The 24,110-nt window shown below is 42.2% G+C and overlaps 1 protein-coding gene across 1 annotated transcript; it reads left to right on the top strand.

The window, feature by feature from the left end:
• The first annotated feature begins 281 nt into the window (after positions 1 to 281).
• Positions 282 to 21,448, top strand: LOC105487089 (TNF superfamily member 15). The gene is made up of 4 exons (XM_011750390.3): positions 282 to 614; positions 12,906 to 12,948; positions 14,017 to 14,064; positions 15,518 to 21,448. Exons 1-4 carry the CDS (start codon positions 405 to 407, stop codon positions 15,970 to 15,972), a joined length of 756 nt encoding a protein of 251 aa, XP_011748692.2. The 5' UTR covers positions 282 to 404; the 3' UTR covers positions 15,973 to 21,448.
• Positions 21,449 to 24,110: the final 2,662 nt, after the last annotated feature.

Below are 24,110 nucleotides of genomic sequence, written 5' to 3'. Positions count from 1 at the left end.
TGGTAAGCCTCCAGTGCAGGGAACAGGTATCTTTTAATTTGCCCCACCCACTGACTTGATGAATTCTTTCTCTCCTCCTTCAGGGACTTTCCTAACTTCCTTCTGTAAACGAAGGAAGGAGCACATGATCATACTGTATATAAATATGCTTGGGAAAGCTTTCTTCTTCTCCTTCTTCTTTTTTTTTTTTTTTTTTTTTTTCCTTAAACCAAACTTGGTTTCTGTTGTAGGCGGTACATTCTCTAGCAGGGTAGGGCCACAGTGTGCTCTTGAAGAGGGGAGGGGAGAGGAAAAGGGAAGGAGGAGACTGAGTGATTAAGTCACCCACTGTGAGAGCTGGTCTTCTATTTAATGGGGGCTCTCTCTGCCCAGGAGTCAGAGGTGCCTCCAGGAGCAGCAAGAGCATGGCCGAGGATCTGGGACTGAGCTTTGGGGAGACAGCCAGTGTGGAAATGCTGCCAGAGCACGGCAGCTGCAGGCCCAAGGCCAGGAGCAGCAGCGCATGCTGGGCTCTCACCTGCTGCCTGGTGTTGCTCCCCTTCCTTGCAGGGCTCACCACCTACCTGCTTGTCAGCCAGCTCCGGGCCCAAGGAGAGGCCTGTGTGCAGCTCCAGGTAAGCCACATGCCACTCTGACCTTGGGGGAGATCAGTGGACTCTCTGCAGGGAGCGGCCACTATTTCAGCTCTGGACAGAGGACAGAGTTTCTTGGTGTATCACATTTCTTGTTTCTACATGCAGAGGAAATGTAGAGTGGGAGGGGTGGAGAGGTTCAATTTGGTGTTTATTCTCAGTATTTCTAGGGAATGAATAGTCCCTTCTTTTAATACGGGAATAACCTTAAACCTCATATTTGTTAGATAATTATAATCATAGTATACTGGTAATTTGGGAACATTCTTTTTATTTAAGAAAAAAACTTTTAAAATTACATAACTAACACATGGTCATTGAAAAAAAGTTGGAAAATACATATAAGGAGAGGAAGAAAGTTATCATTACCCATAATTCTTATAACTGACCACTGTTAACAGTTTGGGATATAGAATTCTGTACAGAATTCTATGTAAGATGTAAAATGGAATTTTTTTAATGAGATAGATTATTCTGAGTCTCCTAATATATTACAATTTTATTTATATGCTAATGAATTCACAACAGCATGATGCTATAGATACACATTCCTATATGTGGAAGCTATAATTTCTTACCCACTCTTTTTCTTGGGTTTAGAACTTTTTCTCTTTTTAGAGCTTAAGAAAGAACCTCCTTCCTTATTATCTATCTCTAAGGTCTTGCTGGGGCCTGGGAGAAGCCTAGTCAGAAAAAGAATATACGGTCTAGGGAGAACAATGGTAGGGGCAGGGATAGGTGTCAAGAAGAAAGCATAATTCTTGGCTAGGAACATCAAAGTTGTACCTCAAAACCTAAGGAATGTGTCTTTCCATTAATATCCTTTTTAAAAATGCCCCTTCATAATCTATGATGGCTGATTTCATTTCACTTCAAAGTATTAAATTGCAAAGGGAAAAAAATTGGGTTTTCAATGGGTGTAACTGGAAACCTCGTCTCTAAGCAATCCTGGCCAGCTTCAAAGCATAGACACCATGAGTAAGCCATGGAAAATCTGTAATTCTCGCTGCCCCATCAGGGTCAACAAACAGACTGTGATTCAGGCAGCAGCGTTCATAGCCAGATGCCATTGCTTGTAAAATGTAGAAATATACAGACAACCCGGAAACACTGTTTATGATAAAGGAGAACCGCAGGTCATGGGAAGTCAGACTTTGACCCCTTGACCACCAAGGGGCCAGTTTCTGCTAGAAGTCAAGCTGCAGCCCCCAGTTGGTGCTCTGGGACTCTGTCCCTCTTTAGCCAGGAGGAGACAGTTGTCCTTGAATGAGACACTGAGTGGCCTCCAGAAACCTGCACTGGGGTCTGAAGGAAGCCCAGAGGCATGACATGTTCCCATTGCCACCAAGATGATGTCTGAGAGCCCTTGGTCAGCAGAAGGCAAGGAATACTTTTGTCTATCTAGAAAACCAGCAAGCAGAACGTCACAGTCCAAGAAGGATCCATGACTTGCCCAGCCAGAAGGTGAGATGAAGACATGCGCTGTTACAAGACAGGAAGCTCAGTGAAGAAAGCCACGGGGTCTTTTTTACTCACTGCTACCCTGCCAAATCTATCACTGTGCCTGTCCAATTGCAGATGCTCAAGAAATGAATAAGGCTGACACCATCCATTCCATTATCATTAAACTCATCTTCCTGGAGAGCAGATGTGTGGGGATGATTGCAGCTCTGGGTTGCCCAGGCTCTGTAACTTCTTAGTGTGTCAGAAGAAAAGGAGAGGGAAATGGTGGTGAGGCTGGGCTCATGTAGCAATCAGGGTCCTGAAAAGAAACAGCTAGCTCACTCAAGAAAGTGTGTTTATAGAAGAATATTTAAAGAGTTTGAAGGGGTTTAAAGAAGGACCTCTTTGCTGAGATGCAGACAGATTGAAGGGAACTGAAAGGGCTGGAGCATCCAGGACTAGCAACAGTGGGAAACCAGCGACCATGCCTTGGTGCGAAGGGCACATGGAGGGAGAAGTGTTAGAGAAACCCAGAGAGAACTAAAGCCTAGCAGAGGGCCTGCCTGGAAGACCTAAGGGCTCTGGAGAGAAAGGCAGTCACTGCCAAAACAGCAGCGAAAGTGCAGAAGGAAGGAGGGAATGCTGACTGCTCCCCCATCCCCCACCCTGCCTCCAATCCAATCCCATTGACCAGGCTCAGCAGGAAGCCAGGGCTCAAAGGTCCAGGGGCAGCTGAGCCAGGAGTCAGCTTCATAGGACAGAGCAGGGCCCGGGAAGGGCTGAGAGGGGATCTGGAGGGACTGATGGAGAAGAAATGGTTCAGAGGAGATGGGAAAAGACTGGATTCAAGGAGGGAAAACCAAGGCACTAAGGAGAGCTTGGGTAAACATACAGTGAAATATGGCTCACTTCCGGCTATGAAAATAGGCATGTGGCTTCATTTCTTTGAGCCTTTTTCCTTTTCTCCAAAGGGGGTATTAATATCAATACTCTGACAGCACCAATAAGGCGTGTGCAGGAGGAGCACTGTGCATGTTGGAAATGTGGGGAGAGCTACATGCACAGAGTGGCTGTGATGTGATCATCACTCTACCCCAGGCACCAGGCAACTACTGAGAAAATCTGATGTTCGCCTCAGCAAGTAGGCTATTTCAACAGAGAGGCACTATGGAATTCCAGATGTTCTCCTGGCCCAGTCACAGGGATAGGGGTGGTTCAGGAAAAGCTTTCTGGAGGAGGGAAGGAAGGCACCTGGGCTAGATGCTGTGTCTGAGGTCCAGATCACAGACCCCATTATGGATAAAAACCAGTCAGATGATCGCAGGTCTTTGGAGATAACAAGGCCTTTGAAGGTCAGCTAGCCTAAAGCACCTAATTTTGCAGATAGGGACACTGAGGCCCAGGGGACTGAAGAGATTTGCCCAAGTCCGTACCTCTAGTCGGTGACAGAGCCATGATTTGAAACTGGACCATCTGACCTCCTTCCCTGTGCATTCAGGCAGCCATGTTTGTGCTGTTTCAAGTGCCAGGTGGCCACACCATGGATCAAAGGAAGAAGGAGATCAGTAAAACCATGGAGAAAACTATTACTACAACTATACCAGTTACTGAGCCTCACCCCTCTCCCAGTGAGGAACTTCACACGGCAAATCTTATGTCACCCGTAGAGTCACCCATCGAGAACTCCTGGCCCAGCAGAAAGTGAGGCTACCTGTGTTTTTCCAAAGAGAGAATTAAGAATCAGAGAGCTAGCACAGCATGCTTATGTTACAGAAATACAATTAAAAACAAAGTCTGGCCAGGCGCAGTGGCTCACGCCTGTAATCCCAGCGCTTTGGGAGGCCGAGGCAGGTGGATCATGAGGTCAGGAGATCGAGACCATCCTGGCTAACATGGTGAAACCCTGTCTCTACCAAAAATACAAAAATTAGCCGGGCGTGGTGGCAGGTGCCCGTAGTCCCAGCTACTCAGGAGGCTGAGACAGTAGAATCACTTGAACCCGAGAAGTGGAGGTTGCAGTGAGCTGAGATCGCGCCAGTGCACTCCAGCCTGGGTGACAGAGCAAGACTCCATCTCAAAAACAAAAACAAAAACAAATTCTTCTCCCAACCTAGAAATCCTGTCCACAAAGGTAGTGGAGAAAGAAAACAGTTTTATTGTTGAATAAGCATTAAACCAGAATGTGATGCACATCACAGGCAATCTACCAAGAGATGGCAAAGACAGATATCTTACCCTCTTATGCAGCCAAGCAAATACAACCCATTACACACAAGTTAACTGGAAAAAAAAAAAAGTACATAACAGTATATATAATATGGTACACTCATTTTATGAAAATATTTACTGATATGAACATGTTTGTAAATACATATTATATCTCAGGAAGAGCACAAAAGAAATTGGTAATTCTGCCAGCATCCAGGTAGAAAACTGGGCGGCTTGTCAACAAGGGAAGGAGGGAGTCTTTTATAAACCTAGCCTCTTTCATACAAAATGTGTACGCTACCTATACAAAAAAAGTATAGAAATAATAAAACCTGGTAGGACCTTTAGATTTCTGCAGAATATTAGGCAAATGTATCTTGGAAGAGCTGAGGGTTGAAAGTTAAAACCCAGTTTGAATTCTGGCCTAGACACTTCTTAACCATGTTACTTTTAACTCTTTCGGGCCTCGGCTTCTTTATGTGTGAAATGGGGATAATTACAAATAAAGTATTTGCAATGTCTGTCATGGAGTGAGGGATTAGTAAATGTTAACAATTATTTTTATTATGATCAGGGAATTTCCCTGCTCAGGGAAATTACATCATAGAGGACAACTTCTCCACCTGCCCTGGAATTTGCCGTCGCCTGGCCAGAGAGTAGGTGTTGATGCTAGAGGGATTCTTGGTCCATGTTTATGAGCTGTCTCTGTGTTTCATTCCCCACCCAGGTCTTGCCTCCCAACCCCCACTAATTTCTCAATCCATTCTTTACCTGGCTGCACTTGACAGCCCTGTAGGCTGGGTATTCTTTGGGCCCTACAGTATCTTCCACTGCCCTCAGATTGGGTCCACAGGCCCTACTCTGGCCCAGGTCCCCTGAGACCAGGTTTCCATCCTCTCTGGACACAGTTCTGGCACATGGAGTCTGTGCAGGCAAAGCAGAATGCACCAAGGTGATTCAGCCCAAGCCCAGCAGTGGCACTCAGTACCACACAATGTATCCTCAGGGATGCCATAGGAGGCATTCCTGCCCAGCATTTAACCACTGCCCAACCTTTTCAGTCCTTCCCTTTTCAGTCCCACTTCTAGCATCATCTGCACACTCTCCCCACATTCTCCTTGGTTTCCTCCAACCTCACTTCCACACCTTCCTGAAAATCTCTACAATGCTCATGACTTTTATTCCCTGAACCATTCTTCCCCACTGAGGCCTCCTGGTCTCCAATCAGACCAATAGGGTCCTGTAGTGATGGCTTGGGCTTCAGAGTCACACAGACTTGAGGAAAAGCCGTGGCTCCACCACATCACAGCTGCGACTTCTTAATAACTTATTATATAGCAGAAACCACGCTAAATTTTTTCATATTAAAGGTTTTGAGACAAGTACATGAGATCACACCTATAAAGCATCTAGCATGGTATCTGGTAGGTAAACATGTGCAATACTTGTTTGCTATCAATACTGCATGCATCATCTCAGTTAACAATGGAAATCGCACAATGAGGAAACTACTATTATTATCCACATTTTAGAGATGATGAAGCTGAGGTTTAGAAAGGCTAAACAATGTGCCCAGCGACACAGTTAAAGAATGTGACACTAAGATTTAAATCCACTCTATATATTTATCCTAATCACCATGTTGTCTGCCTCTGGGAATAAGTCCAACCAAGTATTCACCTCCTGGAATAGGCAGGAGGGTTTAACTATGAAAAGCGCCTACCCCATATTAAGTGCTCAATAAATGCCAGTCCTCTTCCTCCCCTGTGGGCACCTATCTGTACCTGGCACACAGAAAGCACTAAGTGTTTTCTGGATGGAGGGAGGGTTGGAAGGGCAAGCAATGTACTAGATCTCCCTGGGACATAGACTCGCTGTCTATAAAATGAGGAGATTAATACACTTTCTATATAGCACTAGGGTGAGAATTCTGCAAAATGTCCAGAAAGCTGCTGTCAAAGAGTAGATGCTCAGCAGACGTGATTCCCTCCCCCATCCCCACTCCACCTGGGATGAGCCCTCTTATCTCACTCAAGTTGTTTCCTCTTTCGGAAGGATGATGGATCATGATAATCTCTTTCAGTCTTGTCTAGAGAAAACAAACAGGTAGTTGAGATAAAAGTACTTTATAAATTGCAGACCTCTAATCGCTCGATGAAGATTCCCCTGCTGTAACCCCAGGAAGCATCAGCATACCTGGAAGATATTCACTCCAAAGTCAGGTTGTGGGCAAAAGGAAGGGAAACCAGAAGCAGTGAAGGTGCACTGAGGAAGCGCAGAGGCAGGAAGGGCGAGCAAGCCTGGCTGTGAATCTCGGACATCCGGGCAGCTTGCAGCTGATAACGGCAGAATCCATTCAACGTGAACATATTGCAGCTGGTAATGCCAGACATATTGAATATTGAACGTGAACATATTGCAGCTGGTAACGGCAGAATCCATTTAAAGTGAACATATTGCTGAGTGCCAGGGCAGCTTGGAGAGCTCCTGCATCCCCACCCAATGGAGCACACACTGCAGACCACACACTGGCTACAAGAGGTCATCTCCCAGCCTGACCCCTCCTTGTAGCTGACAGCAGCAACAAGCGGGGGATGTGAAGTGGGTAGGGCATAAATTCCATTCCCTCAACCCATTTGCGTTCTGAAAGGGCAGAAGTTCAAAAGCCTGAGGAAGCCTATCGAATGTCTGTCCTTGGTGAAAAGCAGATGCCTCCCAGAGCTCCTAAAGCATCCAAATCTACTCCTTGTGATAAAGAGATACAAGGGTGACTTCTTGTACAACTGAAGTCGTAAGACCAAAAGGAGGATGTGCAGAACCAACAATACAGCCTACAATCATACACTGAGCCCAAAGAAAGAAGGAAAATCAACCTTATGTATGTGGCCTTTCTGAGCCATCACAATAGACCTGGGAGGAAAGAATTATTGTCTGCTTTTATTGATGAGGAAACAGTTCCATTGAGGTCAAGTGACATGTCAAAATCAGAGCACCAGGAAATAATGGAGCTGGAATTTCCAAATTTGCTCAGCTGTAAACACCAGCATCGTTGCTTTGCACTGTGCTGAACGTTGCACATAAAGCCCTATCCAGGGCACCTTGGAGGATGATGAAATGAAATGACCTCAGAATAAAACATTTCCAGGTTGGCATTATCTTTGTGCAAGTATAAACAGGGAGAAGCAAAAGGAAGAGGCAAAGAGGCAAACTTCTGCATATTTCTCCTGGAAGTGCTGGGAGGATGTTTTGGATCATAAAACATTTATGCCTTTGCAATTACAGCATTTACGACAGCAAGAGATGAATATCTCTCCCTGTTTGTGAATAGAGATAGAGAGTGACTATAGTACCTGAGAGGAAAGGCTACATGGATCATTAGTTAAAATACACTTAGGGGATTTTTCTGGGGAAATGCCAGGAAATCCCAAAGACTATCTTGCTTCAGGCTCGTTCATCTATTGTACATTCAGCTAATGTTTATGAAGCTCCTAATATGTGCCAGGGTCTGTACTTGTTCTAAAGGTTCAGATCCCAAGCCCTCCATGCACTCTTTGACCTCGGACAGTTGCTTAACCTCTTTTCATGCCATTCTAAGCCACAAAAAGGTGATGCTGACCCCTCCTTTAAAAGTAACTGGAGTATTAGATGAGGCAGACACATAAATGCCCAATACAGGACCTGGCACCTGGGAAGCATTCAACTAAACTTCAATCTCCTCTTTCTGCTTTCTTCTACTCAATTTAAACAATTAAAGTAATTCCAAAAATACCTATAGTAACAGACCATGGTTAGTTGGAGTCAGGGATTACCAGTCAACATACAAAAAAAAAAAAAGCAAATGAGAGGAAAAGTTCCCTGACCTACAAGAACTAAGGAGGGTAGACCAAGGGAAGTACCAGCTGTTTTTTGCTGGGCCTAACATATGCTGGTGGGAGCAAGCATCCCATCTCCCTCTGAGATGCATTCCCATGGCCATACACATTTGCTTTTTCTGACTCTGGCTCCTGGCTAAGCCTTGCCACTTACAACAAATCTTTCTAGAGCCACAGCTATGCTCCACACAGAGCATGATGAAGACCTTTAGAGGCCCTAGTACTAAACGACAAACATTTTTAATAGGAACAAAAAGTTGTCTTTCCTAGATTTTTGGATTGTAAAACTCTGGCTGAAGTCACTGCATCCTCAGCCCCTCTCTGACTCTCTTTGTCTGCCTCTGTCTTCCTGATGCCTGACAATCTGTGCATTTTGCCAGTTGGATAATCTGGCAAAAGTGCCAGGCACTGTCTGAGGCACTAGGAATATAGGTCCCCACATGTAGGCAGATTGAATTTTCACAGTGAGAAAAGTCATAAGCACACAAATAAATAATAAAATTGGATCCTGGATCTCAGCCAGTGGTTTGAGAATATATGTATAGAGGAATAATCTTCACTATCAGACACTATGTCAATTCAATTGGAGGCTAATGTTGCCATGACCAGCACCTCTCAGGAGCCAACATCTCTTTGGTGCCCCCAGAAAAATGACAAGTGATGGAGATGACTCAGGGCTGGAACACAGAAGACATTGCATTGGCCTGGTGTTCCCAGGAACCAGCCTGAGAGCAGGCATTGGGACAATTGTAGTGCATAAACCTTTTCCCAAATAAGCTATTATTCCATCCTGTCAAATTTCTTCCTCATTCATTACTGCTTCCTTTCACAATAATTTTCCTCCTGTGATAGACAGAGTTGTTACTAAGAGAAGCAGCACGGAAGGTTTAGATGTTGTTCTTGGAGAAAGAGTTTCAAATGATGTCCTTCTTGTGGACTCTTGGAATGTTGTAGTCTTCAACATCTGCCAACAGGCTCAGTCACCACCTCCAGATGTTTAGTGACACACTGGACCATGTTTGTCTATGCATATATGAAAATAAAATGTGTGCCCAAGTTATAGAAGTCCAGCAGAGCAAACAGGGAAATGTGTCCACAGCTCAGATACATGCTAATGACAATGGGATTCTGAGTCAAGAAGGAATGTTGTAAACTCTTAGCTGAGTGTCATCTTAGCCAAAGACAAGCAGGATATTCAAAATTTCTCAGCAGAGAATTAAATAAATCAAAAGAAGGCCAACCAGGGCAGGTACCTTTCCTACACCAGCGGATGCAATCAAGATCTCTCTGATTCTCTTTGAGAACTCCACCTTCAGTTTTCTGCCTTGTCAAAGGATCAATTCCTTCAGCTCTGTCAATATCAAGGAAGACAATAGGCTACAGAATAAGTTCATTTCTGGGCTGCTTCTCCACTCCCTCAAGACCATCCAAGTTATTGATTCTGGATAAGTGATCACAGCAATTGGGCTTAGGTTTTCAAAGACTGCCGTACTCATGACCCTGTGCTAAATGCACATAATGTATTCAATTCCCAGCAGAAAGTCTTGATGTTTTCCAACTATCCCCGTGTCCTGTTGAGCCTCCTTACATGTCGTATCCATACATATGACACCACATCACAGATGCAGGGTATTGAGGCATTTGCTATTGTGCAAGCTGTTGGCCTTGTCTGGAATGGTCATTACCTCTTTTATCATCTGGCTAATACCTGCAAGACCTGCAAGACTCTGTTCAGGGGCAATTTCTTCTGATTCTCCCATTTCTGGGCCAGGTCTTTGTGTCCCAGAGTCTTTATTGAATGAATACTCATTCAATAAAGTAACTACACTTACTCTGTTTCTTCAGATACCTTGAATCAATTCACAGTGGTTGCCTCTCATGGCTTGGAACACAGAGAGCTTAGAGAGAAGTAAATAATGGATAGCAATACTGGGATGATAAGTTAGGACTTTGAATGCCAAGACAAAATGAGATTGGACTGGGTCTGAAGGGCCATGAGGAGTCATTGAAGGTTTATGAGCAGCATAGTATCTAGACAAAGTGATGCTTTAGAAAAAGCCCTCTGAAGGCCGGCCAGGAAATAGATCAAGGAAAAGGAGAAAACAGAAGTACAAAGACCCTGCCAGGGGCTGATGAAAGAATCCAGAAGAGCAGCAAGCCAAGGCCTGGAATTGAAACCCCATGAGAAACACAGCAAAATAGAAGTGACAGCCCTTGGTTTTGTGGAAGAAGAAAAAAAGAAAATTTCAGGACTGGTAATTGAGAGAAAGCAGTAATGGTGGCTTTAACAGAATTGAGAAGTGGACGGAAAGGGGCTGGAGAGACCATAAAGTCAGTTAGTCATTCAAAGACAAGATTTCTGCCCTCAAGGGGCTTCTAGTAGAGGTTAGGTAGCATGACCTGGGAGTGAAAAAAGGCTGCATGTCCCAGCTCTAACAAGATCACTGATATCGCAGACCTGCTCATAGACCTAGGCTCAGCAATGACACAATTAAATCCACATGATTACACAGGCAGATAGCAAGACATCCAAACATATGATGCCACACCACAAACACGTGCACAGATGCTAAAACACGTCAATATAGTCTCCCCACTGATGGAGCTGTATTCTCTCACACTCACACAGACACACAGTTCCTCATTCATGAGACAGTCCTCCCTCAGCATCCACGGGGATTGATTTCAGGACCCCAATGGATATCAAAATGTACAGATGCTCAAGTCCTTGATATAAAATGCATAGTATTTGCACATAACCTAGTCACATCCTCCTATGTACTTTAAATCATCTGTAGACTAATTGTGATACCTAATACAGTGTAAATGCTATATAAATGGTTGCTATGCTATATTGTTTGTTATTTGCATTATTTTTCATGGTTGTAATTTTTTTCAAATATTTTTGATCCACAGTTGGTTGAATCTGCAGATATGGAAATCATAGAACCTGATTATACACTCACGATACACACATTTTGAGACGTAAAATAGATCAAGTGTTCATATAATAAGAGGATCACTCTATTAGTGGAGATTGTGTAGCAACAAAAACCAAATCAGAAGATTGGGTTGAGTCGAAATCATATTAGAGAAGGCTTTTTTTAATATCATAAATTTTGCTTTATTTTTATTTTTATTGATACATAATATTTTATATATGTGTGGGGTACATGTGATTTTTTTTACATATGTAAAATGTGTAATGACCAAGTCAGGGTATTGAGGGGTATCCATCACTTTGAGTATTTATCATTTCTATGTGTTGGGAACATTTGAAGTTTTCTCTTCTAGCTACTTTGAAATGTACAGTGTAATATATAGTTGCTAACTATTGTCACCATACTCTGCTATCAAACATTAGAACTTAAACTTTCTATCAAACTGTACATTCGTACCCATTGTCTAACCTCACTTCATCCCCGTCTTCTCCCACTCACCCACCCTTCCCAGCCCCTATTGTCTGTCATTCGACTCTTTACCCCCATGAGACCAACTCTTTTAGCTCCCACATATCAATGAGAACATGCAAAGTGTGTCTTTCTATGTCTGGTTTATTTCACTTAACATAATGACCTCCAGTTCTATCCATGTTGCTGCAAATAAGATGATTTCATTTTTTATGCCAAATGGTATTCCATTGTTTATATGTACCACATTTTCTTTATCCTTCCATCTATATCTTGATAGAGATGTGTATCAGATTGATTCCATATCTCTACTATTGTGAATAGTCCTGCAATAAGCATGTAAGTGCAAGTATCCCTTTGATATATTCATTCCTTTTCTTTTGAATACATACCCAGTAGTGAGATTGCTAGATTGTATGGTAGTTCTATTTTTAGTTTTTTTGAGAAATTCCATACTATTTTCCATAGTGGCTATACTAATTTATATTCCCATCAACCATGTATAATAGTCCAATGCATGATATTATTTCTAAGCTAAGAGCATACTTTTGCTATTAAGCTTTATGCTCAGGTATGTGAGTGGTGGTTCCTTCATTATCCATGCATTCTTTGCACCGACTCATAGATTTTCTGATTTGCTCTTCACCTCAATCCTATGAGTAATTTAAGGCTAAGTGTGTTATTATTCCCACCTTAGAAATAAAGACACCAAAGCTCAGAGAGGAAAAGTCTTGCTCAAGATCATATTGTTAATAAATGATAGAACAAAGATTTAAATTCAGATCTGTCTGTCTCCAAGGCATTTACTCTTCCACCATCATGTGGTATCTGAAATAGCTCACAAACTAGGGTAGCAGTCATTTAAAAAGTCTTTATGTATTGCATAGAAACAAGGAAGAATTGTTGAGGCTGATGAAAAGAATATAGTCATTATTTCCTTTTCTGTATCATTTTTAAGAAGAGTCCCAGTTTTTAAATTATGGTAGAGAAAAGAAAACAAAGCAAGTGCCATTATTTGTTCAAATAACAAAAGCATAGACAAGGTGCTGAGTTCCCCTAGAATAGAACAGGAAAAGCTCTCAAAAAAAGAACCTTAAAGTTGAGCTTCAAGACAAGCCTAAAAGAGAGGAAGGTCATTAGAAGTGTCAGGGGAGGAAAGTGGACAGCAGAGAGGCAAGATTCCCATCAACAAAAATATTTTCATTCTCATTTCCCTCATCACAGAGTACCCAGGCTGGGCAGCAGAAGCTTTGTAATCATACCTGTGCTATGGGCAGCTGTGTGAGTGTTGGGATCAAAAGGACCACAGTTGGTCTAAACTATGCTTTCTTTCCCAATAGGATCTAAAAGGACAGGAGTTTGCACCTTCACATCAGCAAGTTTGTAAGTATGCTCATCTTCAATGCCTTTCCTTGTGGGGAACAAGAACATTTCTAGTGGTTCTATATGTAGGAAGTTCAGAGATGAGTCTTTAAGTATAAGTTGCTAAGCTGAGGGATGCAAATCCAGAGGAGAAGTGAGGCTCCGCTGCAGGCACGAAGAAGGCAAAATGGCACCATGGCCAAGTGCGTGGACTGTGGAGCTGATGGCCTGAACTCAAACCCCAACTCTGGAAGCTACTAGCAGTGTGACTTTGGGAAAACAATTTCACCTGTCTCTGCCTGCATTTACTCACCTGTAAAAATGGTTATGCTAGATCCTACTCCACAGGGTTAATGTGAATTAAATCAGATAATTCCTATAAAGGGGTTAAAACAATGTCTAGCACATCAAAAGTATGCAACCGATTTTTGCTTTTTATCATCAGCAATACCATATTTATAACTGCAATTAGACCATGCCTAATCCAACATAATAGTTTCTGATAATCAAAGGGAAATTCTAAGGTCTTCTCCAGAACTAATAGGCAAACAGAGGCCCAGAAAGGGAAAAGGATCCACCAAGGTCATATAGCTAAAGAATAGTTCCCATCCACTCCTCGTCCCATTTCTTTTGGGTCATCTATTCAGTGAATATAGTTAAAGGGACCATGGAAGAAGGCAAAAAGCCAGTTCACTCCCATGAAGGAAGTTTGAGGGAAGGAGCAGTGGGTTGTGCTTTATTGAGCATTGGCCATGTGCAAAGTTCATGCTAAGCACCTCCATCTATACTGTGCCCATCTTAGATGAGATGAGAAAACAGCATCTCAGACAGGCTAGATAAACTTGCCCAAACCCATGGGGCCAAGATTCATTTGTGTTCAAGACTCTTTCTTCTGAGTCTTCCTGTTCTTGTTGGTGCTTGCTGCAGGTGCCACATTCCAATCCAAAATCCTGCAAGGAGTGGCACTGGACCAAGCTGGAAGAGATCAAGGTTTCTCTCCTATCATAGGCACCGTGCAACTCACAAAGGGCCATCTTCATTTCAGTCACCCTTTGTCTCATATGAAGCACATTTCTCCTTTTCTTACAGATGCACCTCTTAGAGCAGATGGAGATAAGCCAAGGGCACACCTGACAGGTAAGCCTCCCTGCTGTGTTTTACGGGAGACCATGGGCCAGAATCCTGAGATTTCTTTCAGCAGTTTAGCAAAATTCATTCTAGGGGCTTAAACTGAAAACTACATTCCTTGGTAAGAGACTCCTCCCCTCAATATTCCAGTGTGTGTGTGTGTGTGTGTGTGTATACATATGTGTGTGTGTACACACACACACACGTTTTCTTTATCCACTCATCTGTTGATGAACACTTAGGTTGATTCCATATTTTTACTATTGTGAATAGTGCTGCAATAAGCATGTGAGTGCAGGTGTCTCAGTGGAGGGTTTTTTGGATGTCTTCTTCCCTGTGGGTGGTCCAAAGGCCCATATCTCTTGGACATTTTCTTTCAGATTCTATCAGCCCTCTTTCCTTCTCTCCTGTCTCTCTCTCTCATTTATACACTGAGTCATTCAGAAATGGCTTCTCTCCAACTAAGACCTGCAAGTAATTCTGGATCTGGTCACAGACAAAAAGTCCCCAGAGTTGCCAATTTATCTAGTTCATCTGTGCCCTATTCAAGATGATGTAACTAAACATTTACCTTCAGGGAGGTGTTTCCAAAGAATTTTCATCGGTGTATGGAAATCAAGAGAAATTCCATACTATCACCAGTTGGCCAACTTTCCAAGTCTAGTGTAGAAATCCCATGCACCTCATACCTAGAGTTCCTATACCTCTGAGACTCCAGAGGAAAGAGCAAGACAGTACAGAAGGATATGTTAGAATCCATTGAAAACCTAGAAGGTTAAAAAGGAAGCATACCCTCCTGACCTATAAGAAAATTTGCAATCTGCAGGGGGATATCCTTGTGGCCCAAGACATTGGTGTTATCATTTGACTAAGAGGAAATTATTTGTGGTGAGCTCTGAGTGAGGATTAGGACCAGGGAGATGCCAAGTTTCTATCACTTACCTTATGCCTGTAAGACAAGTGTTTTGTTCCAATTGATGAATGGGGATAAAACAGTTCAGTCAATTACTCACAGGGCAAAGAATGGGAATTTGAAAGGTCTGGTGCCTGGCCTTGTCATAGGTAAACAAGAGAGGCATTCGTTAGTTTTATTGGAGTCATTTGGGAAAGGATAATTCTTGCAGCAAGCCATTTTCCTAAACACAGAAGAATAGGGGGATTCCTTAACTTTCACTGTTCTCCAGGATCATAGGTCTCGGGTAAAATTAAAAATTTTCAGGTCAGACCACTGAGTCTCAGAAAGACAAAGTAATTTGCCCCAGGTCACTAGTCCAAGATACTATTCTCTTTGAACAAATATGTTTGTCCAGTCACATATTCTTCATTCGTTCCTCCCCAAAGCAGTTTTTAGCTGTTAGGTATATTCGATCACTTTAGTCTTTTTTGAAAATGATGAGACCCTTTTTTAGCAAAGTCTACAGTTTCCAAATGAGCAAATTAATCCTCTCTCTTGTCTTTGCAGTTGTGAGACAAACTCCCACACAGCACTTAAAAAATCAGTTCCCAGCTCTGCACTGGGAACATGAACTAGGCCTGGCCTTCACCAAGAACCGAATGAACTATACCAACAAATTCCTGCTGATCCCAGAGTCGGGAGACTACTTCGTTTACTCCCAGGTCACATTCCGTGGGATGACCTCTGAGTGCAGTGAAATCAGACAAGCAGGCCGACCAAATAAGCCAGACTCCATCACTGTGGTCATCACCAAGGTAACAGACAGCTACCCTGAGCCAACCCAGCTCCTCATGGGGACCAAGTCTGTGTGTGAAGTAGGCAGTAACTGGTTCCAGCCCATCTACCTCGGAGCCATGTTCTCCTTGCAAGAAGGGGACAAGCTCATGGTGAACGTCAGTGACATCTCTTTGGTGGATTACACAAAAGAAGATAAAACCTTCTTTGGAGCCTTCTTACTATAGGAGGAGAGCAAATATCATTATGTGAAGTCCTCTGCCACCGAGTTCCTAATTTTCTTCGTTCAAATGTAATTACAACCAGGGGTTTTCTTGGGGCCGGGAGTAGGGGGCATTCCGCAGGGACAATGGTTTAGCTATGAAATTTGGGGCCCAAAATTTCACACTTCATGTGCCTTACTGATGAAAGTACTAACTGGAAAAAGGCTGAAGAGAGCAAATATATTATTATGGTGGGTTGGAGGATTGGTGAGTTTCTAAATATTAAGACACTGATCACTAAACGAATGGATGATCTACTCAGGTCAGGATTGAAAGAGAAATATTTCAACACCTTCCTGCTACACAATGGTCACCAGTGGTCCAGTTATTGTTCAATTTGATCATAAATTTGCTTCAATTCAGGAGCTTTGAAGGAAGTCCAAGGAAAGCTCTAGAAAACAGTATAAACCTTCAGAGGCAAAATCCTTCACCAATTTTTCCGCATACTTTCATGCCTTGCCTAAAAAAATTAACAGAGAGTTGGTATGTCTCATGAATGCTCTCACAGAAGGAGTTGCTTTTCATGTCATCTACAGCATATGAGAAAAGCTACCTTTCTTTTGATTATATACACAGATATCAAAATAAGCAAGGATGAGTTTTACGTGTATATCAAAAATACAACAGTTGCTTGTATTCAGCCGAGTTTTCTTGACCACCTATTATGTTCTGGGTGCTACCTTAACCCAGAAGACACTATGAAAAACAAGACAGACTTCACTCAAAACTTACATGAACACCACTAGATGCTTCCTGATCAAATATCAGTCAGCATACTCTAAAGAATAACTCCAAGTTTTGGCCAGGCATGGTGGCTCACGCCTGTAATCCCAACACTTTGGGAGGCCAAGGCGGGTGGGTCATCTAAGGCTAGGAGTTTGAGACCAGCCTGACCAACATGGAGAAACCCTGTCTCTACTAAAAATACAAAATTAGCCGGGCGTGGTAGCACATGCCTGTAATTCCAGCTACTCAGAAGGCAGAGACAGGAGAATTGTTTGAACTGGGGAGGCAGAGGTTATGGTGAGCCCAGATCGCACCATTGCACTCCAACCTGGGTAACAAGAGCAAAACTCTTTCTAAAAAATAAAAAATAAAATAATAACTCCAAGTCTTTAGAAAATATCATCTGAAACTGTTACATCAGATTTGTGGCACTCTCCTGACTGTGGAAGATAGCCAACTGACTGTGGATAGCCAGCTGATTAGTTCCCTGAAGAAACCTGAAGGCAGACACCTAGTTAACTAGATCAACTATATACTGCCAACTCATTGGATGCTGGGAGACAATGGACTTATTCCCTGGGGGAGAAGAAAAAAGAAGTCAATCACAAAATCTGAAGAAGTTAACCTAGATCTTTGAGGTTTGATTTGCAACTTTATATACAGAGTATTATGTGGGTATTTTCCCTTTAAAATATTCAAAGGGATTTACATATGGGATTAGCCAATGAGCCAAGACCTTCCCTGGAGGAGAGGCTGGACATTGCGGAGGTCCCTTCTGTGTTTCAGTGGGTTCATATCCTCTAGTCTGTATGAGTTTCCTATGCTAATACGTCAAGGGCAGGAGAGGCAGCTCTGTTCTCTTAGCCTTTGTTGACTTGCCTGTAAAGCAGGAATCTGCCCATTTGTTTCCAAGGAGCAAATGAGCTCATGAGAATGAAACATGTTAACTTCATGCATTCTGTGCCATCTGAGCATTTTGGCATGATATGACCCTATTATAAATACTTCCTATTCTGGGAGACCTCACAGATGAGTCTGAGAGCAAATCTGGCACCAAAATCACTCTCATGCTGGTTTCCAGTAGACTGTAGAGGCAGAGATGCATTTGAGAGGCTCCTGAGCAGAGTGTCCAGTGTAGTAGGAGTACTTGATCAGTATTTCTTGAGTTATAATTAAATAAAAATTAATTTCTGATTTCTCAGTTTGGAGGTTAAGGCTCTAAATATATTTTCTACCCTCTGCTAGGCTAACTTAAACCAGGCTTTTTTCTTGCCTTCAGTTTCTCAAAACAGTCAGCACAGACTCAGTGGGAGCACAGAGGAGTGTGGTCACCTCCACCTGGCTCACCAGAGTCTTCATAGAGGAAGTGAAGCCTGGAAGAAACTGGGGGGGCCCCAGATGACCACAGGGAAAGGGCATCTCAGATGGGGGAATTACCCTTGACTTAAAGCAGAAAAGAAAGATTTCTCAGTAACTCCAAAACTTGCTTGACGAGAGAATATTCCCTCAACCAATTCCTAGGACAATATTTATTGGTAGATCAAGAATGTTTCCTCAATAACTCTAGTCTAGCTCCATGATCAGAACTAACACCCATTAAAAGCATAAAATGTTCTTTCTGAACCAGTCTTCATGGTGCATGAGAGCACCAAGCAGCTTGGGTATGCAGGAGGAGATTTGCACAGAAGAGTGGCCTGCTCAAACCTGCCCACTGTTCTGTAGGTGATCTGGTGGATCTGGAAATTTATCCCAAGACAGGAATTTCCTGATATTCGAAGACAATTGAGGCTTTGGGAAATTTTTTGCTGTGTATTTATTTGGCTCCTGTCATAAGCTTGTTTTTTAAAGAATGTATCATAGCTCAAGTTTTTACTGCTGATTTTGTTAAATTCTGTACAGTACAGTATATTTTTTACAGAAAGGCACAGTCAGACGTTCCTAATATGGCTCATGTCAGAACCTCTGTTCCCAAGGCATTACCTCCATAGCAAAAATTAGTGCACTGTTTTCAAAAGTGAGGTGGGAAAATGCTTTTAAGATCATGTGATGTTTCCCTAAAAGGGGTTAATGGGGTATATTCAGGGTTTGGGAGGGAGGAGGAAGCATGCTTTAGAAAATAGTAAATTTAGGGAGAAAATGCTTTGCTGGTTAAATGTCGCTCAAAAGGCTGAATTCAAATCAATTCCACAAACATTTACTGAGTACCTACTGGCCCTGGGGACACAGAGATAAATTATTTAGTCTCAGACGCGCTCATTCTAACTTCCCAGCACCTCTACTGTCTGCAGATTCTTTAATTTATATTGGCTGTATCTGCTAATTAATTTGCTAACTTTAGGCACGTGGATCTATTCTCATTATGAAAATGGATACCATTTGATGAAGGCTGATGACTAACAAAATGATTTGTGTTTAAGTGGTTTTTAAAAAATAGCTACTCAAGGATAGTTTTCCATAAATCAAGAAGGTAAAAAACAAAGTTACCATTTTTTCTTGTAGAATCCATTATTTAAGTCACAGGCAGAGAGAGGTTATTATTTGCTATACTCAAGTTTGATCATCAACAATCTTAAAAATATTAGAACTTCATGGATGACCCAGAAATGCTTTGAAAATCTGTGTTTCTCAGCAATTACAGAGACCATGAACAAAATGCACAGAATCACTAACAGTTTGATGCTAGCATGGTTTCAGTCTATTTGGGAGAACAGAATTGCTTATGCTACTAAAATTTCTAATTTTTTTTTTTACTAAGCTACAGTAAGAAAAGGGAAAAGTGTACCTTTTCACTCCCTGAAATATGTCAGGTTGAATCAATAACAGAGCACACCAGAACTCTTGGCTCCATTTCAATCTAAACTATTCAGTTCTCATCACCCCAGAGGAAATTCCGCCTCTGTGCTAGTCAATAATCCCCCTGGATTATAAAAGTTTAACTAACTCACTGTACACAAGGCATGGCCATTGCCAACATTCTCTTGCAATGTATTTTCCCAAGCCCTTACCCAATTCTGTTTCCATGATTGTGACATTGGGGATTAATTCTGCAGGACAGAACTGTTTATATTCTGTACCTTAAAAACACATGCAAAAGTCTCTTGCCTCAAGATTTCTGGCTTTCCTATGGCCCAGAGTCCTAGAAGTGTTTTAATATTTGTAGCAGAATTTTCAAGTGTACATCATTATCCTGCATATTAACATTTTTGCATCATATTGGCAGCTGGACCTACAGAGAATTTAGTAGACTGTTAACCTAATAACCCTTGAATTCTTTTGCACCAGTGGTGAGAGAATGTGGATCAGAGCCACCACATCCATGCCCTGTCACTCTCTAATAACCACATTTACAACTTCCCCAGCTCTGAAACACACTTGCCTCCACCCCTTCCATCACCCCATTTTAAGATGAAAATACCCTACCAGCCTGGATGGAAGAAGTTACTTGCCCAGGACCACATGATGAATTAAGAGCTGATCTAGAACTAGGATGCTGTCTTCCTGAACCATAATCCTGGACTCTTCTAACCGCTCTACTCTTAGCAAATAGAGTTCATTTTAATGATTGGAAGAAAGATGGGAGAAGTATTTTCAAATACCTGTAGGACAACATGGAAGTGGGAGGAGACTTCTTCTGTATCTCCCCAGAGAAGAGAGCTGGGGCTACAGAGTTGCAGTTACAAGGTTGCCCTCTCTGGCTTGATCCCCAAAGGAACTTTCTACTCCAAAATAGAATTTTTCTAGGAAGCTATTTCTCAGTCCCTGGAGATACTCAAACAAAGGGCTTGTCACAAGGATTTTTGTAGAAGCTATTCTTCACAGAGGTTAGGGGAGAGATTAAGCCAAAGGATCTCTGAGGTCTTTTTCAAATCTATGATTATGTGGCCTTTTTTTCATTGACTTCCATGTGTTCTAGTTGATCATTACAAACCTGGCAGGCCTTCTCAAGAGTTCAGTAATCCGCTATCATTTCCCACTTGTCCAGAGAGTGTCCGACACAAAATACCCCTAAGATCTTGGCCAATAGAGAAATGTCATGGAATTTTAGAGATGACGGTATCTGCAGAGTTTATTCCAAGTTACATCATTTCAAGGATGAAGAAACCCAGGCTCAGAGGGAGCCATCACCTCCATGCCCTGTCACCCTTGGTGGCCAGTGCCAGACAGTAGCTAGTTGGAGTGCTAAAAGTAGAATTTAGATCTCCTAACAATAAGCCCAGCAGTCTTTCAACTTCATTCATAAATCATTTTTATTTTGAGCATCTGTCACATGGCAGCACTTACCCGGATACTAGGGAGGTGAGAGGGAACGTGACAGGCAAGTCCTACTCTCACAGTGTATACATTCAGGAGGAACAAGACACACAGTGTCAATAAATAAAGTAGCTGAACTTCATCAAATGATTTTATTCTTAAAGTCATTAAAGCATGTAATGTTCCCCTTTTTTTGTTTCAGGGGTGTAAAGTGTAGGTGTTTATGTGGTTTTAGTGACAAACCCCATGTGCTTTCATTGATTTTATGTTTTATGTTAAAACATCAACCCCAAGGTAAAATGCATATTGTATGTTGTTGGATACATACTTAACTGGTATGCATCCCATGTCTTTGGGCACTAGTGTGTATGAATTCTAATCTCTGTAAATGAAATGTTGTATGTGTTAATATATTTAATAGATGTAACTTAATAAACTGGCATTGAAGACTGAAGAATTTTCACATTAATTGTCAATTCTTTTGTTAATGTGTTCCTTTGTTTTTCTTTCTAGATTAAGTCTAACGGTAACCTCTTGGGATTTAAAAAAAAAAAAAAAAAAGCATCTAATTCTCCATGTACTTGGCTGCAAAATGGCAACTGACTTCCATGGTTATAATAAAACTTAAAACAAACTTAATTTTAAGGTTATAATAAACCTTAAACTGAACATCACAGATGGTATCATTCTGGTCAGATGAGGGAAAGGAAGGGAAGGAGAGAATCTACAGGGTTCCTTTTATGAATTATAAGACTTCGTAGTTGAGTAGCTTAATCTCACATTGAACAACCCTGTAAAAGAAAGAGAGACCAGAAAGACCCATGCCAGTATATGGAGGAGTTCGAATTTGGATCAAGGTCACTCCCTGACACTACACCTTCTGCCTCGCATCAAAACAGCAATCCACAGGAGTCAAAAAGGTTCAACACATCCATCACTTTCTATTTTCCAGCACAGTAACTAGGGTTGCTGTTGGTGCTCAGTCAATGATACTAGATTGAACCATATTAAATTGCCATTTCCGAAGGTCAAAAGGGGTCACATGCCAGAAATTTCATTTGTTTCCATGTGATAGTTGTATGTAGAATCAAACTTTAAGGGAGAGGGGGTAAGGCTTTCCTCTAAAATATCAGACTCAAAAATTTCCCTCCCGGTGGGGAACCAGAATGTATGTATTGATGGCCTTCTGAAATTCAGTTCTCACTCTACTCCTGGGGGTGATAAGAACAAAATATTTTTACACTTGGGGAGAGAAGTGAATTATTTTCCCTGAATTTATTAAAAACCAAGTATCTGCAAAAGTCATAGTACCAGTTCTCTAAAGGAAAAATATTGATAGTCATTTAATCTAGGTCACCAAAGACAACCTTTTCAACTAATTCTCAAATGGACCCTCTATGCCTAAGAACTTCGGAGCAAAGAGACAAAACTATCCAATGGTTTCTCCTGATGTTTGTCCAGTTGTCCACAGGGGATATCTAGTGTCCAACCAAACCCCAGTTAACATTCAGTCAGGACACACATGGGTGGCATCTGTTCCAATTTGTTAGATGTGATTCTGATTAATGGATGCTCATACCACACTGGTTGTTACTCTGACTACTATTCCTGTTTACATTGCTTCCACTCCCCCCTCCACAACATGCGCACATCATCATTATCTTCATCATCAGCCATACTAAAAATGCCGAAGATGGGATTGAAAAAGATGCAATGGATCAGAAGTCCATTGCCCAGGGCTCCAGACCCGGGTCTGCCAAACTGGCAAATTCTAAGGCCTTGAACAACCATTTCAACAGGTTTCAGTATCCTTCTCTGAGAATCCAGAGGAGGGGTGGATGAAGTGAGCTAAACTCCCTTCCATTTGCAGGTCTCAATAATTTTGTGCTTGTATTGTTTGAGTTTCAAATAAGCTCCCTTTTTTCAGGTATGTGGTAGAAGACAAGAGGGTTTCTCCAAGAAAAAGCAAAATCCCCCCATGTACCTTAGACTGCAAAGCTCTCCAGTCAATATATGGGGACTTTTTACCTCTTCAGTGCAGGAAATAGAAAGGTAACTGGAACTGAGCTGTGAACTCCCAGGTCTGCCAATGTTGTCCCATTCTGACAGCACTTCATTCCTCCTCTCCCCACCTAGTCTCTCTGACCTTTGGTGGGGCTTGGTGGCGCACTTTCCATTCTGTATAGCCAAGGATGCCATCCTCACAGGCTCATTTTGTACCTTAATACCAGTCCTCAAACCAGCTAGTGTTTCCTGTGTTCTTAGGCCATGTTAGGCATTGAGCTCAACTCGTCACATAACTCATCTTATTTCACAATGCGATAAGATAAGCATGATCCTCTTGTTTTATAGATGAGGGAAATGAGGTCTGAGGGATTAAGTCCACTTTCGCAGGATGACTCAGTTAAAACAAGTTTCCAACTCAGTCAGGATAAAAGTGCCCCACTTGCTGAATTCATTGCCAACAGAGAATAATAGCAGCAAACATTTGGGAGCATTTACAGTGCTGGACACTTCATCTGTATCATCTCATTTAATCCTCAATCAAGGGCAGAGTGTGGTGGCACATGCCTGTAATTCCAGCACTTTGGGAGGCCAAGGCGGGCGGATTACTTGAGGTCAGGTGTTCAAGACCCGCCTGGCCAACATGGCAAAACCCCATCTCTACTAAAAATACAAAAATTAGCTGGGCATGGTAGCAGTGCCTGTAATCCCAGCTATTTGGGAAGCTGAGGCAAGAGAATTGCTTGAATCCAGAGGCAGAAGTTGTAGTGAGCCAAGATCGCACCACTGTACTGTAGCTGAGCTACAGAGTAACACTCTGTCTAAAAAAAAAAAAAAAAAACGCAATCCTTAATCAAAGGTGGATTTCTGGCTCCGAGTCAATAAGCACATCTACTCCTACCAAAAGTGGCATTCCCAGGAATGAGCCATCAAATCTGCAAAGGATGACTGGGTCTTCTATTCAAAATAGTAACCATTGATTGGCTACTATTGATTGACCCCAAAGGGATCCAAGGATATCCTCTTTCTAGAACGCAGGTCCTGCTTGATCCCCCATCCCTGGTTCCTGTAATAGAAATATTGGTACCACCACTATCCTGTCAGCCTATCCTTGCCGGAGC

Source organism: Macaca nemestrina, chromosome 14, assembly GCF_043159975.1.
Source record: "Macaca nemestrina isolate mMacNem1 chromosome 14, mMacNem.hap1, whole genome shotgun sequence".
NCBI classification, from domain to species: domain Eukaryota; kingdom Metazoa; phylum Chordata; class Mammalia; order Primates; family Cercopithecidae; genus Macaca; species Macaca nemestrina.
Note: the sequence above shows the minus strand (reverse complement) of the source record. Positions and strands in the feature narration are given on the sequence as shown.